Below are 18885 nucleotides of genomic sequence, written 5' to 3'. Positions count from 1 at the left end.
AAGAGCCTATGAGTCTTACTGGATTACATTAATAGGTGAAAAGGAAACTTTTCTTATACTAGAACACACACTGCACTGTGGAAAGGATGGTGGGAACAAAGTTAGCATCTGCAACCACTAGTGGTAGCTCCAGACCATGACCACTACACTAGCAAGTACAGATCTGAGGAGTAACACGTATCAACAGCCTCAGGGGCTCTCACTACAAAGGGGAAGGGCTGACAGTGCAGGGACCTGACTGACACAACTTAACCAACTACAAAGGCCAATGTTAACTATGGCAGGACAGGTTCATGGTAGGTACTTCTTTTGTAATTCCGATCAAGGAAGTGTGGCCTGAGCCTAACATGAAGACAAAGAGTAGGTCCATGCTACAAAAGGAAAGATTTCATCATTTAAAACTGTGAGGACAACAAAGACTGAGAAATGCTCCAGGCTGAAGGAGACAGAAGAGACACCAATTAAGACAGCCATTAGATTCTGGATCAGAAAAGAGAGAGATCTTATGGGGAACAGCTGGCAAATTTGCATGGCATCCTGATGCTAGAGCTATTACTGGTGTTTTCTTAATAGTGTGGTTATGATTATTTAGAGGAGTGGCCTTATTTTTAGGGGAGGATACTGATATTTAGGAGTGGCAACCTCTCCTGTCTACAACTCAACTGATTCCGAGAGAGTGGTCTCAATAGAGGGAGACAACGAGGCAGCTGTGAAGGGGGCAGAGGCAGCAGCTGACAAAGGGTACAGAGTTATAGGACTGTACGGAAACTTTCCTTGAGTTCCAAACTAGTCTTTAAAGTGTGTGTACACATGTGAGCATGCTTGAGTTTTTAATATCTGCCAAGTTTTACACTAGTGACTGCTACTGTCATCATTTAAAAAAAACTCTTCTGCCTAAAGACTGCCTGACTTCTGATGCACAGATAAGGACATGTTTTGCTAAGAGGAAACTTTTAACACTAAAAGGGAAAGTAAATTATTTTTGTCCTGGTGAGTTTTATGTCAATTTAATGAAAACAAATTTAGCTCGGAGGAGACACCTCAACTGGGGAAATGCCTCTATCTCATTGTCTGCAGGGTGTTTTCTTGGTTAATGATAGTCATTGGAAGGCCCAGCTCAGTAGGAGCAATAGGCTGGTGGTCCCGGGCTACATGAGAAAGGTACTGAATGAACAAGGCATGGGGAGCAGGCCAGTCAGCAGCATTCCTCCATAACTTCTGCTTTGGATCCTGCCTTGGGTTCCTACCATGTCTTTATGAAATACTGTAAGCTGTAAGGTAAATAAACCTGTCCCTCCCAAGTTGCTTGTGGAACTACATCATCTATTCTTACATCTTCCCTCCCTCTCTCCATCTCCCTTGTCACCTCACTACCCCCATGGGTGTTTCTGTGTGTGTCATATGTGTGCAAGTGCATGAAAGCCAAAGAAAGTCAGGCATCCTGCTCTATCACTCTGCCTAGTTCTAAGACAGGGTTTTTCAAGGGGTCTGAATATGGTTTGGTGACCAGCAAGCCCCCATGTCTCTACTTCCCTTCACAGTGTTGGGGCTCCAGGGGCCTGAAGCCACACCCAGTTTTTTACATGGGTGCTGAGAACCAAACCCAGATCTTCATGTTTGCACAGAAAGTACCTTTACCCACTGAGCCATCTCTCTGGTACTCTCATTGCAAATCTTAATGTGACAATGTTTGGGACCTTAAATTAGGGGCCAAATTTTCCCATAAAGATGTCTGTATCTTATTTCCAGCCCTGTGTAAAATAAGTACTTGAACTGGTCAATAAAAAATACAACAAATTACCTAAGAGGCCTTGTTCCCTACCTTAACACTGCAGCAAAGAAACTGGTAGAAAATAAAATAAGCATTTAACCCTACCTTCAAGTTCCCACCTACTAGGACTATTTGATTTTCATTAAACAGTTAAGGCCACTTCCCATCTCTTAAGGCCCTTGCTTAATTGCCATGCGTTCTCAGAAGTGCACTGTAAGAAGATGACTAATTACTGACAGCTTCTTTGGCACCATATGTCTCTCAAACTTTTCAAAGAAAAAACAGTACCAATCATTATTGGAACAAATTTCCTACCTCCTGCAGCTGGAGTCGGACCTTGGTAACTGCTCGGAACCAGTGAGCTCTAGCCTGGGTAAATGGTGACGATGCATTCTCCTCGGGAAGACTTGAAACAGAGAAGAACATTTCTTGTAAACAGCAGAGACAACAAAGTGATAATGCCCAGGCAGGACTGCCATGAATAAAATAAAACAGTCTGTGCTCATGCCTACACTTGGCTAGGGATTCAGGCCACAAAACAGCGGAGTTCTGAACAATTATTTTGAAAACAATTCCTGTCTAAAATAACAACTCCTTTCATCTTTCCACTCCCCCTTCCTTCTCCTTTCTCATGTACCCACATGAGATAGCTCAGACACTGAGAGGTGATAAAAGGAGAAGCAGCAGCCAGAGCCTGGGTCGACATCAAGTGCAGAAGTCACAGATCGGGTGAAGTGAGCATGCACCCCTCTCCTGCTCACTGCTAGAGAACACCAGCCTCCCCTGGGATTTGCATAGCTTTGTTAAGAAAAAAAAAATGTTCTGTAAACCCTTCCTGCTCTACTGTTTTGGAAGACTTTCCAATACTGACACTCCATCTAAGGGTGACTAGGGGAGAGCTAGCCCTTTCCTGTCATCATTGTGTATGTTAGGCTGCCTCAGGGACAGCCTCTATGAAATGAACAGTAAATATAACCAAGCTCCTCAGAGGCAGAAACTCTATATTAGAGTAGGTCATCATCTAGATTTTCAGCTGGAATAGTGGTTAGTACCAGATAATACTTTCCTTCCTCCTTATAGCTTGTAGTCAATGTACCAGATAATGTCTGCTACCTGCACTTGCAAAAATTATGCCAGGCTCCAATGGCATCTAATTGTTCCAAAACATTTGTGGGCACTTTTAGTCAAGGTATTCTGGTCAAAAATTTGGCTACCTTTTCGCCTAACGGAGATAAACAAGTACTTGTGTGAAATTCTTCACCAATCTGCCAAAAGCTCAGCTCTGACACTAATGTCAGGTTCAAGATCCATCAAGAAGAAGCCTTTGGTGGACCACAACCCAGTAAGAGGCTTGGTGTGGACCTTAGTCTCCTGGGCCTCTTGACTATTAACTGAACTACAACAGGTGACTAAAAAACAAAGAATGAAGCTAGGCATTGTAGCCTATAATCTTAGCAATCAAGGTTAAGTTACAAGTCTGGAGCCAGCCTAGGCTACAGTATAAGACCATACCTTATAAAAGGAAGAGAAAAAGTAAGTTTACAATAATCTTCAGGAAGCTGTATGATTCATCTGCCACAAGCACTCACTGTCCTGGTCTGAGGTTTGTAATGAGATCTAGATGTCAAAAGCTAAACCATCCTCTTATACTTCCAGTGGTTTTCAACTGGGCACAGGGTGGGATTTTGTACTTGGAGGAATATCTGACAATATCTGGGGAGTTTTGGTTGTTACCCTGGTCATGGCTATTAGCATCTACTGTATAGGCCAGAGAATCTAACAAGTGCCTGAAAATGAATGGTCGTTTTCCATAATGATTATTTGTCCTAAGAAATATTAACAATAGCTGAGAAAGCTACTATACCCAAACCTCTTAGCTATTGTAAACAAGTTAGCTCAGTGGTATAGAAAGAACACTCAAATTCTATACTAAACTCTATTACACAACCACTTTTAGTTCTTTTTGATGCTATATTTAGAAAAGATCTCACTGTGTAGCTCGGGTTGGTCTTAAACCCTTCTGCTCCAGCTTCCAGAGTATTGAATTACAGGTGTACACCACATTTGGCCAGAAGATACATTATAAAATGTTCTTCTTATGGATAAAAAATGCCAAACACACTGTCAAGCCATGTACAGTACAGCACATATATTAAATCTGGCTAATTCTGTTCTGATTTCCCTCAGACAGAGTAAAATAAAACCATATGTAAATGTTCACAAAAGAAATTAAAGGATCCCTAAGCAGAGGGAACTATTGAAAAATACCTGTGGGGCTCAGGCTCAGTTTCAGACTCAGACACCTATGTAATCACAACTGCATGCTTAAAAACTCCTGGTGTGCCCACGCCTCAGTAACACAAGTCCCTTAGACATCTTGGAAATCAAACCAAAAATCAAAGGATGATGTACTAACTTGACCACTGTTGCTGCACCTGCCCCTTACCCAGCTGCAAGAAAATAAGTGAAAAATGTTTGTATTCAATAATACAACAGGTTGAATGTGAGCTAGCCATCACCTACCTCTCCTGGGGTCCTACGATGTGGCCCTTGTGTAGCACCAGATCTGAAGGAGGGCAGATTGTGGTATCATCTCTCTCCTCCTTGGATTCACCTGTTTTCTCCTCTGAATCACATGTCACTTCCAAGGCTTTCTCTTGTTCTCCCAAACCAGTGTGGCCATCTTTGGAGAGGCTGCCATAGCTATGACTAGAATGAATGGAGTCTCTCTCCCGACCATCATCGTCTTGCTCATGATACTGGTCCAACTCACTCAGCAGAGAGCTTCCTTGACTCACATTACAGGAGGAGCCATATCTACTACTGCTGGTAGGGCTGTGAGAGTGAAAAGAAAACAGATCAGTAAATAAATGCAAACCAAGGACAGGACCACAAGCACAGACACACCCAGGAACTAATAACTGCATGGGGAGGAGATAATCACACACAGGAGGTTCCTAGGAAGCAAGGACAAACATTTCAACCTAGAAAACTTGGTCTAGTCAACCACAGAAGGAAAAAAAGACAACATGCTAAGCCTCTGACACCACTGAACCTCAGCCCTGACTTGACTATTTTATCTAATTGCTACCTGTCAGTAGAATGAAGAAACAGTAAAATAGCCTTTTGCGAATTTACAAAATTCTTTACTCAGTCTTCTAAAGAAACTTTCCAGTGGCTGTGATTAAACTTTTCCAAATTCCACATAGTAAAGTGAAGAAAATGAGCCCCATCCCTTCTATTATTTAATAAAGAGAAGTCCTTATCACTTCCTCTACAGTTCCAAATGTGTGTGCCTGTGCCTTAGCAAAACAGAGAGACATGTTCCTTCAGTCTACAGAAAGAAGTATGGAAGTTACTAGATGAAGACCAGGATTAAGTTCTGCAGAGGAATTCCACAGGTTTCAGCAACACAAACACAATAGTGACACCCTTAGTGGCCTGGGAAATATACCCAGGATATATCCATCCATTGTAGCTGAGTTTCTCTAAGGTCAAGGCTCAATTACGCATAAAGTCAATGAAGTCCAACTTCTCTGCATCAGGACTATACTAAAGTTATTTCTGTATATGATGTAAGGCCAATTCAGCCCTCCCTCAGTCACCTGAATTCCCATGGACAGAAAGAAATGTTCCCTGCTGTGAGAGCTAGCAGTTGTAGCCAAGAGAACTGTGACAGAGGCAGGGAAGGTATACGGCTAATTGTATCAAGATTCCCCTGGAATCCTGATGCTCATCTTCAAAGCAGTTCAGTTTTATGAACACGGTGGGACTTGGTGATGAGCTATGAATCCTCCTTTCCTTTTCTTACTAGCAGGTATCCTTCCGGAAAGTTTTTATGCAAAAAGAGTTGGTTTTGTTTTTTGCCAGGGTCTAGTCTTTAACTTAAGGTCTTTGGACAGATTAAGAGAGAGAATTGTTCTTATCCAAAGAGATAATATTAAATTATGTGCTATTTTCAGGCTGATTTCTGATTCTTCAGTACATATTAGCAGAAGATATATCAGGTCAATGTCTGAGTAGACCTAATGCTCCCCCAGCTAAGTTCGGGTCAGAGGTCAAAGTATCATTCTTAAGCTCTCCTGTAGAGTGTTATGGTTAGGGGCAGTAACAGCAACCTCTACAAATAGACCTTGTTCGGTGGTCCAGATGAAAGGACAGCAGCAAAAGAACTTCAGCGTTGAGTAAAGTATCATGGCAACTCAGCTTATCCTTGGTTATAGCTGTTCAGTCCAGAGCATTGTGAGAGTCTGTATCAGAGACCCTAGAAGTTTTACAAATCCATGTGGAATAGGCTGTAGAATGCAGATGATCCTAAGTCATTCTTTGCCGTTTGTATTTCACTTTACAGCCTCACAGCCACTGGGGTTACATCTTAGAAGACTCAGAGAACCACAGGAAACTACCTATTCCCATCTACTAGAAGTGTCTAAAACCCAAGAAAGCATCCTATTTGAGTATATTCTTAGAATTAATAGATAGCACTTAAATACCTGCTGCCTCTTCTTGTCCTATCTTCTGCAAAACAAACCAGCCTGTGTAAATATTCTTCCCTTTATGCTAGATGCTCCTTGTCCACTAAATAAATTCTACTTGACAATAGAAAAGGGAGAGAGTGGAGATACCCATACTTTCCTTTTTGTCACTTAGCCCCTAATTAACATAAAGGTGCTAGGAAAGACACAGGATGGACTGAAGCAAGCTATGATAATCTACTACTAATCATTTGCATTATAAATGGTCATTTCCTTAAAACCATTTATGATGCCCGAGTGAAGAACCGGCCTTTTGTTGATCACTGGTTCCTTGACATCCTCCGGAATGACTAGCTGCCCCACACTCAAAACAGAGCCAGTGCTAGCAGACATCATCTCTTCTTGCTTTGCTGGCTGAGCACAGTGCTCTTCCTTGTGTTTCTCTGAAGAACAGGTAGATCTAGACAGGTTGCTGTCTTCACCCCAGTGTTCTTCAGATGCTGACATTTCCAGCTGCCTTTCCACTTCACCAGATTTTGAAAGCTCATGAACAAAGTCACTTGGCTGTTCTGTGGTCCCAGAGGGCAGAGTACAGATGTCAGCTGACTCAGGACTACCACTAGGTACTTGAGAAGACTCCAAAACTTTGTTAGCCTTGTTAATGATAAGGTCCTGATCACCACTAACAACCAAAACTGGAGATGATTTTGCAGGCATTTGCTCTGGGCCTCCTTTATTCTCTTTTGACCATGGAAATGAAAGATCCAGTTTCTTTCCAAACACCAGTTTTGGATCACTTCCTAGGATACCCCCTTTTCCCTCACTAGCTCCTTCAAACAGAGTAGATAACTTCTTAAAACCTGACATTAAGCCAGTTTCTGCTGGCATATTACCAGATGAGCAAGAGGGGTTAAAGATTGAACTCAGTGTCTTCCCATGGTCAGGAGTGGATGGGAAGGGAAGCTTTGGCCAACTGGCCATATTTGGGATCTCAAAACAAGGTCTTGTTTGTGCTGTTTCCTGGGGGGCTACAGGTAGATCTTCTGGGGCATGATGTATTCTAGAACTTTCTTTGGGACAAAGCACAGGTTCCTCTTGCAAAGGACAAGAATGATCTCCTTGTGTTTCCAGTGTGGTATTCTCACTGATCCCTGCCTCATCAATCAGTGAAGTACTAGTTTCTAGAGAAGTGGTTGCAAATCCCAAAAACTCTTGATTTCTGCTGGTTGTCAGAAGCTCTGGCTCTGGCTCTGGCTCAAGAAGTGGTTGGCTTGAAGGGGGAAGCTCTTCAGGATCTGACTGTAGCTGTGTTGGAGGAAGAATGTGCTCTGCTTCCAATGAGGCCTCTGTGTCTGTGCCTTGCAATAGCCCCATGTCTCCCTCATCACTCAAAGATAATATTCCTTGTCCCAAATCATCCTCTGAGACAGAAGATGTAGGAAGTACTTCAAAACATGGGGGTTCTGAAACACTTTCCGGAATATTTTTCTCCATTTCAGGTGTTAGTTTAGGGCCATCTGTCAATGGATCTGATTCTGACTTTACACCAACCACCGTTATGCTACAGGCACTGAGAGCAGACTCTGAATTGAGTCCTGCACAGGGACATTCTCCAGGCAAGCTTTTTGGAGGAACTGATCCTACAGGGTCTCTGGAAGAACCACTCTGAAAGCATGAATTACTTATAGATGGTTCTTGTTTATTTGTTTCTGGTTTGGAACTTCTGAAAATTCCAAACAGCTCACTTTTGAAGGGCTGAGATGATGTGGCAGAGGAAAAAGAAAAAAAGGAATTTTTCTTTGGAGATTTAGGAGTAGAAAAAAATCCAGAAAAAGTCTTAGGCTGTTCAATTAAGGATCCAGAAAAAGATTTTACTTTGGTCACAAACCCTGAAATCATTTCTACTTTGGAGCCTAATATTGATCTGTCTTCTAATTTATCTGCATCTTGGTCTTGAAGAAGCCCTGCATGCCCTGGGTCTAGAGAAGCAGAAGGTAAATCCAGGATCTCTGCTGAGAGACTGTCAGAGTCATTTTCCAAAGGCAAGTTCAATAAGTCAGTGGTAAATCTTTCATTTTGGTGTTCAGTACAAACATCTAAATCATTGAGCTTCTCATTCAAACCACTGTCATGAGAAAAAGACTCAGCTGCTGAGTTCCTGGTGAAGGTTTCCTGGTGGAAAGGCTCTTCTTCCTGAGGAGCTACCCCCAGGGCTTGTTCCTGAAATTCTGATAAAAGAGGAACAACATTGGATGGAAACTGATTCACATGAAAATCAAAAGCAGTTGCTCCTTCTGTTCCTCCTTTACTGGAACTCCTTTTTCCCTGGGTTATCTCTACATGGAGCCTGTCTCCAAGAGAGGTAGTAAGCTTAGGGGTGCTGTTAGTGGATAAACAAAGAGCCATTTGCTCTTCATGAACTACTTCCTGGACTATGTTTTCTTTATGACTGGTAGAGTCTTCCTTTGTCATAGTGTCTCTTGTGTCTATAGATACAACTGGCTTCCTACAAGGCTGGGCAGTCACTGGAGCAATAGCTGAGAGGCTTTGCTTCTCCTTAGAGGGCTCCTGCTTCTCCTCCATAAAAGACAAGTTAAACAAACTGAAAGCAGAGCTGCTGCGAGAGGCATCCTTCTTGGAGCTTAAGCTAGCTGTGGAGAAAAAGGAAGGAAGAGTGAACAGCCCTTCTGCTTGAGATCTGGCCCTTGGGAGGGCTGCAGAGACTTTGTTCTCAGATTTTTCAGATCCAGTTAAGAAAGAAAATATATTCCTTCTGGGTGGCAACTCTTGTTGGGATGCAGGTGTAGCAGTTGAACATTCCCATTCTTGGTTAGGAAAATTATCTTGTTCATTTGTATTTCTTCTACTCAGAGCATCAAAAGACTTATTATTCCTTGGAACTTCTGTTCCTGTAGATATGGCACCAGCTCCTTTTGAAGAGTCTCTGGGAGACTCTTTGGGACTACCTGTTGAGACAGGTGGACTTGCTGATTGCTGCACCCGGTAATCTCTGACCGGTACCTCTTTTTCATTCAAATCATTACTCTGCATCTCCTTGATTGATGGTTCTCTTAGCCTACTGTCATCAATAGTGGTCTGTTTGGTCAGACTTCTAATTCTAACCTTCTTTTTTGAGGGAACTGGTAATGGAGGAGAATTTCCTGTATCCTGATGCACTAGATGTAAATGGTTAGGACTTGACCTTCCTTCATCTTTATCAGTCACTAAAGAACCAGACCTATCTTCAGTTGTCTGTATTGGAGACACATTGGTTTTAAAGAAATCCCCAAGGGTTCCAAAAAAATTTGCAACAGCAGAAGATTCCTTCTTTTCCTGAGATGAACTCTTTCCACCTTTATCACCAATCTTTTTCAAGTCTGGTGATTCTTCTTTATTCACCCGGGTTTTAAAGAGGTTCAAAATTCCAGATGCCGGTTTCTCACTTGTTACTGTGCTTACTGGGGATCCTTCTTCCCAACCGAATAGTTCCAGTGCACTTGTAAGCAACGTTTTCTCAGACTCTTTAGAAAACTGGTCTTGCAGAAGTTCACAATTCTTATGTTCATCCTTACTAAGCTGTGGTGCAAGAGAATCTACAATGGACTTTGCTGTAATAATTTTAACATCCTCTACATCTGTTTTAAGAGTTGTTTGACTTACTTGAAAACCACATTTTAATAAACTTTCTTTTTCAATGTGATCATTTTTATGTAAAAAGAATTCTTGCCTGATATTGTCAGTAAACTCTGGTTGCTGAACACTGGATACCGTCTGCCTCTCCAAATCCTCTGGATGATTTTCATCCTTCTTTGCAGAGCTACATGATAATTGCTTTCTCAAGATTAATGACTGAAGACCATCATGTATGGGTTCTGATAACTCTGATTGCTGATCTGTTTTCCGTATGACCAAACCATCTACAGATTCACTCTTGTCAAAATTCAAACTACTTCTAATCAGGGTACCCAAAATAGAAAACATAGGTGTCAATTTGTTCACTGATGGGGTTTCCTCCTTTTGTGAACTTTCAGTCATACTCTCAGGATGAATTAAAGAGGAAGGGTCTTCAGAAGATGGCTGATGGAAATGGAACCTGGAAAGGTGAGCTGATGACTTTTTAGCTAAAGGCCAGTTCATATCTCTCTGTATAATTGGGCCTCTATTTAAGGCATGATTGCTCATAGTTCCAGGCTTGTTTTTTAAGGCATGATTATAAGTTCCAGGCTTGTTTCTAAGATCCAATATACACTCAAGGTCTTCTGAACAATAGGGTCTCCCTATGAAAGATCTAAAATCTCTTTTAAACTTTTGAGAATTATAGCCTGAAAAATCTAATGGTTTATCCCTTTGGTCAAAACTTGACTCAAACACTTGAGAAAAGGTTTCTAGATTTACATACAATGACCTCTCACTTCTTGGCAAAGTTACAGATAAGTCAAGAGGATCTTCAATTGGTTCGTCTTCAACATACCATACTAAATTATCTTCCTTGTCAAGAACTTGAAAAGTATGGGAAGAAATAGTGTTGTCATCTAACACAATACTTGGGAGAGCATCTGTTTGTAAATTACAGTCCAAATATTCATGATAATAATCAGGTACAAATAAATATACATACTGCCCAGTAGAATCAGTGAGGAGAGAGTATATATACTGACCATCATGAAACATATAATATCCATAATTCCCATCCTCTGAGGGCCACCAAACTCCATTTTCAAGATATGATAACCACTCCTGATACTCATAACCAAAACTTGAAAAGATCAAGTTTTCGTCCATTCTTAATGATTTTTGTTGCAGCAGAGAGCACATAATTTTCTCATAATCTGAAGAGTAACTTAAATCAATGGGCAATTCTTCTAGAGAATTCTTGGTCTCATTAACTGGAAGGTAACCAGAATTTCCACATGAGTTGGCTGCCCACATATCACCTCTTAATAAGTAACCTTCATTAAATGCTAACTGGTCGAATGATTCATATGGTAAGTCACATGAAATGACACTGTTTGGATTTGTGCCCCACTCAAATATATTTGCATTTTGATCTTTTTGGCACAAATTTATTACTGGATTTTCTGAGTCAGGCCACAAGAAAGCATCTGCTGATGGAAATACATTTTGATTCAACAAATGATAAACTGGCTGAAGTCTTCTGGAGTTCCTGGAGAAATCTTGTATATCAGGATCTCTTTCAAAATAGTCTTCATCAAAACCCTGATAATGGTTTGACTTACTTAAAATGTTAGTATTTAGTATTGGTAAACTTAACTTGCTTGACCTTTCATGTAGTTTTATCTCAAGAATATGGTTTGGTGTTGGCCTCTTAGTCAAAGACTTCTCTAAGGGACCCTGTTCAGTACAATGGAGTATGTTCTCAGAAGAGCAATGTTTTTCATTCTCCTGGTTTTTCCATGTAGGAGGGCAAAGATGATTATTATCCCAACCATCAGATGACAGAATGGTTTCTTTTGATAACGACAAAGAGTTTTTTATAAAATTACAAGTTTCATTGTTTTCAACCTGGCTTCTTGGGTTCTCAGAAGTCACACATGAGTCAACAGGGACTTCATCTGTGGGTAAATGCTTATTTCCATCCAAATTTTTTGTACTATCTAAAGACATGAGCTTTGCTTCGATTAGATTATAATCATTCACACTGCTGTTTGATATCAAGTTAAATATTCCAGAGAGTAATGTGCTTGAGGTATTATTCTTATGGTGGGAACTGTCACTTTTCAAGTTGAATTCCTGTTGACTAGGCATATTTTCTGGAGAAGCAAACTTGCTTAAAAGGCCAGAAAGGAAGCCACTTTGGCTTCTGTTGTTAGAAGTTTCATTTTCAACTTTGTTTTCATTAATATCATTGACCAATGAGGATTTTGAGATGGCAGAAATAAGCTCCAACGAAGAGTCTGACATCACAGGTAACGACACTTGTGTAAGATTCACAGGTTCTTCTGAGAGTGCTACGTGTTCTTTAGGCACGACTTTGGGGTCAGCTTTTTCATAGTGATCTACTGCTGCATGGCTGCTTGGGTTCAATTCCCCCAAACTCCCACATTTTCCCAAATCACTATTAATATTTGAGGTTGAGTCAAACCTCATTGTGCTATGTTTTTCATCTTCAGAACAATGTGTTTGGCTACTCTTATTAAATTCCTCTATGTTGTTAAGTTTCTCTGGATCATTATGAATATTTGGAAATGAAGTAGATTTTACTGAATCCATGTGGCAATTTTGTTGGACCTCTTTATCAGTGGTTGCTACTGAGCTGTGACAACTCTGATCATCAACTGTGTTATGACTGTCAGTGAGAGGAAATTTAAACAAAGGAAAAATGCTTCCTTTCTCTTTTATATCTTGATGCTTTTCAGAATGGCCAAGAACACTGAAAAATGGAATATGTAGTTTTTTGCTAAATGAAAATGAATGTCCATCTTTCTTAGCATCTCTTTCCTGTCCATCTTCCTCCAGCTTAAGAATTTTTACAGATTCTGATAAAGTTTCCTTTTTACAGGTCTCAGGAGAAGTAAACAGGAACTGACTAAATGATTTTCTTAGTGGCTCAAGGAAATCATCATCACTGGTAACTTTGTCTTCCTCTAATGCTTTTGTAGACGATTCCTGATTTGCAAGGCCACTGCCAGCTACACCATGATGCCCCATAGTATCTTTGGCACTTTGTTTTGGTTGGTCTTGTGATAGAGGAAGCTCTACACAAGGTTTTCCTTCCAACTGACTCTCTGTATCACCCTTTTTACTTGTACTACTAGCTAAGTTTGAAGGTTCATCAGCCACCTGTGAGGACAGCAAATCCTCCCTTCCCTGCATTTGGAGAGCTGCAATCTCTCTTTCACTTCTATTTAGAGCAACAGGACTACTTCTCTGGTTGTCCACAAGGCCTTCACTTTGACTTGACTCAAAACCACACCCAACAATGCTTCCCCTTCTCCATGCCTTGCTATGGTCTTCACTTTTGGTTTCCTCTTTCTCAGAAAATATCTTTAATGGATTCAGCATGCTGAAAACAGACTTCACAACTGAACTCTGGGTTTGTGGAGCAGATTCCTTTTTAATAGTTTCTGTGCTGTCCTGAGAGCTCATCCCTTTAGTCTTATCACATAGGTGCTCATTCTCAGAGGTTTTCCCACGTCTGTCAGCATCCTTATCATTAGTTGTTTGACAGGATAATAAACGCTGTGTAGAAAAATTCTTCTCTAATACGGAGCTGGCACTGGGGCTAGGTCCCAAATTAACTGTCTCTGTTAAGTTCTGAGTTTCTGTTTTCTCTGGAACTAAATGAACCAGTTTTTCCACAGAGGTTGTAAGATGCTTTGTGCCTGAACCTACCTTTTCTGTTAGTGAACTGAATAAAGAACCAACAGCACACTTTACTCCATTCAACTCGGGGAAAGATATAGCCTTGGCCTTGGCATTCTGGGTAATAGTTAAAGGTGATGCTTGATTCTCAGGTGTTTTCTGTTCTGCATTAGCAACAACAGTATTGTGGTCATGTGGTTCTTTAGTTTTTGAAAGAGAACCAAATCTATTAATCTCTTCTTCCTTCTCTGCTAAATACTCTGACACTGTTTCTACCAAACACTGAAGCTCATCCATTGTGTCAACATAGTTCTCTTCGGGTCCCTTAACAAAGGAAGGAGTCGTATCTTCCATGGAGCATCTGGACAAATCTCCAACTGTGTTTACATTACAGTTCATCCTTTGTAATGGCAATGCTGAATTTGCTACATAATATTCTTCAGAAAAGTCTCCTATATAATGGACACTGGATGAATGCCATGTTGGTGACATACTTTCCTGCTCATCAGAAATGGGGGAAACTAAAATTTCTTCAGAAGTACTGCTGGTAGAATCATCAAGAATATCTAGTGGAGTAAAATTAGTGATGGGACAGTTAGAGCCAGATACATTTCCATAGTTCCTTAAGCAATAGGGTAGACCATAACCATAGCTTTCCAAGTTTGTGCTCCAGGTACTGCTCTTCACAAATCCATTTTTGTAAGGGCACAAAATCGAATAGTTTGGTTTCTTCTTTTCAATGTGGTAATGAGCAGAATTTTCAGTATCAGGAAATGCACATCTAGAATTCCTCTTAGTATTATAATGCCATCTTTCATTACCTTCAGAATGGCTGTACAAGGATTTTTTTCTCCTCCTATCTATGGTGTTATATTTTTGAGGATATCTGGAAGGTGTAGATGCTTCATACTTATGGCCACGCTTACTCTTGAGTGATATCTTCCTGAAACTGTACTCTGGCTGTTTTTGTTGGCTGTGGCTCTCATCAGTTTTTGAAAAGGTTCTCATTTCTTTGACCCCTACTTCCTTCAAATATATATCACTATTTTCTAGAAGATCTTGTGATGTTCTTTCATTCATCTCATATTTATTTTCTTGCTCTTCATAATTAACATTAGAAAAAGCTGAAATAATCCTAATTTTGTCATTCCTAGCCTGCCAGTCTTGTCTGATGTAAGATATTAAAATTGGAGGAAGAAAATGAAAAAAAAAAGGAGAAACAGAGAAAAGGAAGAAATGAGTTATAAGACTCAATATCTGTTCAGTGGGTTTACAATACTAAAATTTCCAATATGATTTTTTTAAAAATCAAACTGAAAAAACATGAAAAGGAAATCCACATGTGTCAACCAATCTTACGTCAGTCAGTACAGAGCTTTTCTACATCAGAAAAACAACAGCTTTAATATAAATTAAAGTTTCACTTGTTACCATTTATCACTTAATTTTCTGAGTTTATTTTCTGAGAAACAAAGTTTATACATGTTTTATTAATATCCACACTGAATTCAGAATGCCCAAGTTTAGAACAGTTAAGTACACCCAAAAAAAGTATTAAAAGATTTCAAGAAACCTATATTTGTTGATGTGTTTGAGTCTAAAAAGAAATTTAAATGTTAACTTGCTATATTTGAGGCTATATACACAAGATTATAGCCAAATGTGTATCTTTAAAAAGAAAAAACATGCATTCCAAAAATAAGTTTTGGCTATCAGAAATATAACACTACCAAACGAACAAATTATATAAAGCAGTCTAATTTTTTTTGCTTGTGAATCCAAAAGAACTGAGGTGATAAAGGACTATGCCTCCCCATGGTGATTTTTGCAAACTCAGGGTCCAGTTTAAATCAGTGAGTACAGAAGCCAGTTGACCCTTCATTCATCAGAGACTGTCTGCTATCTCTGTTTCCACACAGAGGGGTTCTACAGACTAGGAGGTTTCAGCTTAGTATGTTCTCTGAGGTATGAGATACTTACTTAAGAAATAGGAACATAGACAGCCTTGGTGGTGCCCGCCTTTAATGCCAGTAGAAAGGAGGCTTAGGCAGATGGATCTCTATGAGTCTGAGGCCAGCTTGGTCTACAGAGTGAGTTCCAGGACAGCCAAGGCTATGCAGTGAGACCTTTCTTTCTCAAACCACTAAATAAGCAAACAAAAAGGAAAGAAAGTCATAGGAATGCAGAACAAAGTGGTTGTGTAGCCACTAAAAGTCTCTCCGGGTTGAGAATGGTAGTGTCTTAACTACTTTCAACACTGAATTTAGACTCAGCTAAATGATAGTGAACACAGAAAGACTTGGTTGTAAAACATCAAATTATATAAAATCCCTGCTATTCTGCATTCTCTAAAATGGCCAACTAAAGAAATCAATACACGCAGACACACACACACTTTTCTGTCTGTTTGTTTTTAAAGTCTGGAACTGACAATATAGCACTTGTTGTCCTGGAACTTGCTATGTAGAACAGGCTGGCTTTGAACCCACAGAGCTCCACTGGTTTTCTGACTCATGGGTACTGGGATTAAAGGCATATACCATGACATCCAGCTTAAACAACACATGGTTTAGACACAGTTTTATTACTCTCCAATGAAGTTTCATTACTTTCTTTATCACTCTCAAAACAACCCAAATGTAATTCTAACATGGAAAGAATCTTTATTGTTCCAAAATAAATCTACAGACAGCCATAGCTATAAGTAAATGAAATTATTTTTATGCTTCTATTTTTTTCTCTAAAACACAATTGCTCATTGGAGGATTTCAAATTTCTTTTACTAAAACAACTGTGTAACCTAATGTCTTGAGACTACATCTATGAACTGTTTATAATGAATGCTAGTAACATCATCTCTTCTAAGTGTAGTTTGGTTTTTTTTGTTTTTTGTTTTTGTTTGTTTGTTTGGTTTTTCGAGACAGGGTTTCTCTGTGTAGCCCTGGCTGTCCTGGAACTCACTCTGTAGACCAGGCTAGCCTCGAACTCTCAAACTCAGAAATCCGCCTGCCTCTGCCTCCCAAGTGCTGGGATTAAAGGCGTGTGCCACCACCGCCCAGCCTAAGTGTAGTTTGTGTATGATATATACATATGTGTTTGTGCTGTGAATACGGGTCCACGGGTGCCACAGAACACATGTGTAGGGCAGAGTTTGAAATAGAGTCTCTTATTCGTCACTGCTGTCTATGCCAGACTTGCTGGCCTGTGAGTTTCTGATCTCCTGTCTTTGCCTCTCAACTCCTGGTGGGGATAAACACTGGGGTTACTATCATTGTGCTACTGAATCCAATTCTTACTTAGCTCTGAGGATATTACCTCAAGTTGTTACACTGTATGGCAAGAGCTTCACCCACTGAACCATCTCCCCAGCCAGTCTTCCAAACTTTCTAAAGGAAAAATCATTTTTCAAAACACCAGATTTTTAAAAATGTCTACACTAGCTGGGCATGGGGCGCACGTGCTTAAACAATCCCAGTGTTTTTCAAGTTTGACCCTAGACTAATCTATATAACAAGTCCTAAGCCAGGCCAGTCAAGGCTACATAGTGAGACTTTGTCTCAAAAAAAAAAAGTTATCTAAAACATTTATTTAAAAATCCTTTTAAATTTCCTATGTTTGAAATGATAGTTACTTTTAGACCTCATTACATATATTGATACAAGTAAATTTTAAGTTATAGAAAAATTTTAGAGAAATAGTTTGTAACTTAAAATATACCAATAATGCTCTTCTAAAGATATTTAGTATAGCAACAACCAGGGAAACGAGCAAGATAATGTAATGATTAGGTAAGTTAATTTGTTTGGAAAAGTGTGCAGTTAGTACAGTGCTGGCCTTTGCACCTAATGCCTGCACACACAGGCCAAATGTAAAACAAGACCAAACGTAACACAAATTTTGATACTATTTTCCTTTAAAAAGGCGAGTATAAGCCAGTATCAGTGAATAAAACATGTACGCATTCAGCCCAGTGGCAGCTGTCTGTTAGTCACAGCTACTCAAGACGCTAAAGCAGGAGGATCAGGTGGACTCTGGAGTTCCAGGCTTGCCTAGGCAGTATACCAAGAACCTGCAGCCTAAAGTAAGTAAATAAATAAAGTAACATAAACAGCAATGCTGGTAAATTACCAAATCCCTCTAACTAACCTGTCACCTATGTTCACATGAGCAACTTTAATTAAATGTACTAGGTTACAAAACAGTAAAGAGTGCAAAGTGTGTTGGGAGATAACTCAGCAGCAGAACACCTGACTTCACATGCACAAGGCACAAACCCAATCCCCAGCACGACCAGAACCAAACAATAAATGTAAGTATTCATTCAACAAACCATTAAGGAGAAGTTGCCAACTTCCATACGATTCTTAATATATTTCTAGTTACACTCAGAATATCAATTATATTATGTTATGTTATGGTTGCTATATGAGAAAACCTCATGGAAAATGCTTTTAATACTGACAGTAAACTAGAACATGATATTGGCTAGCAGGTAAATGGCCTTTTAAAGTTCCAATAAGAATTCATCAATGTACAATTTGGTGAAATGGCGGTGGGCAGGGTAAGATCATCTCTGTGATCTGGTGAGTTATAAAAGGTAAAATTATCAGTTAAATTGGAAGTATTTTTAAAATAATTACTCTTTCACCAATAAAATAAATGATTCAAGCAAGAATCAACAACTGTTAAAAATCAGTGGTAAAAATTGTTGGGAAAATACACTACTAATGTAATCCTAGATAGTAATTGGTTATAAATGAGAAAGAGTATGTTTATACTGGGGAACAATATAGCATATATTAGATTTCTTTACCAGAATATCAAATAAAGTGTCCCTAACAAAAAGACAAAGTATGTACTTTCTGGATTAGCTATGAAGAAAATATCACCCTACCTAGTGTCTCTGTCAAAAATGTTTAAACTGATTCTAAACAGCAAGAAATAATCAAATAAAACCAAACAAATTACATTCTCAAAACTGACAGCCTTGGTTCTTTAAAAAAAAAAAAGGGGGGGTTTTACACAGTGAGAGGAAAAACACAGCAAAGGAATTTTGCTAAATTAAAGGAGACTAAAGAAATAGCAAAACCAAATATAATGCTTTTTGATTCTTGATTAGATTCATCATATGTTAAAAATTAAAAATACTATTTTTTATTTTTAAAAAGGAAAAAATATAAGCCTGGGTTTTATCAAGAGACCCTAATTCAAAATAAAATACAATATGTTTTTTAAAAGAAAAAGAAAGCCGGGCAGTGGAGGCACATGCCTTTAATCCCAGCACTTGGGAGGCAGAGGCAGGTGAATTTTTGAGTT

At 39.5% G+C, this 18885-nt stretch overlaps 1 protein-coding gene across 1 annotated transcript in view; it reads right to left on the bottom strand.

Moving 5' to 3' along the window:
• Positions 1–1059: 1059 nt before the first annotated feature.
• The window catches only part of LOC114630792 (protein unc-13 homolog B-like), an 83261-nt gene continuing 65435 nt past the window's right edge, over positions 1060–18885 (bottom strand). Inside the window, exons 7-9 of the mRNA XM_028779119.1 lie at positions 4295–4606; positions 2087–2177; positions 1060–1164 (exon numbers count right to left, since the gene is read on the bottom strand). Of these exons, the coding sequence (XP_028634952.1) occupies positions 1060–1164; positions 2087–2177; positions 4295–4606 (508 nt within the window). The remainder of the gene's footprint in view (positions 1165–2086; positions 2178–4294; positions 4607–18885) is intronic.

This window comes from Grammomys surdaster, unplaced genomic scaffold (assembly GCF_004785775.1).
Source record: "Grammomys surdaster isolate TR1022 unplaced genomic scaffold, NIH_TR_1.0 344, whole genome shotgun sequence".
NCBI classification, from domain to species: domain Eukaryota; kingdom Metazoa; phylum Chordata; class Mammalia; order Rodentia; family Muridae; genus Grammomys; species Grammomys surdaster.
Note: the sequence above shows the minus strand (reverse complement) of the source record. Positions and strands in the feature narration are given on the sequence as shown.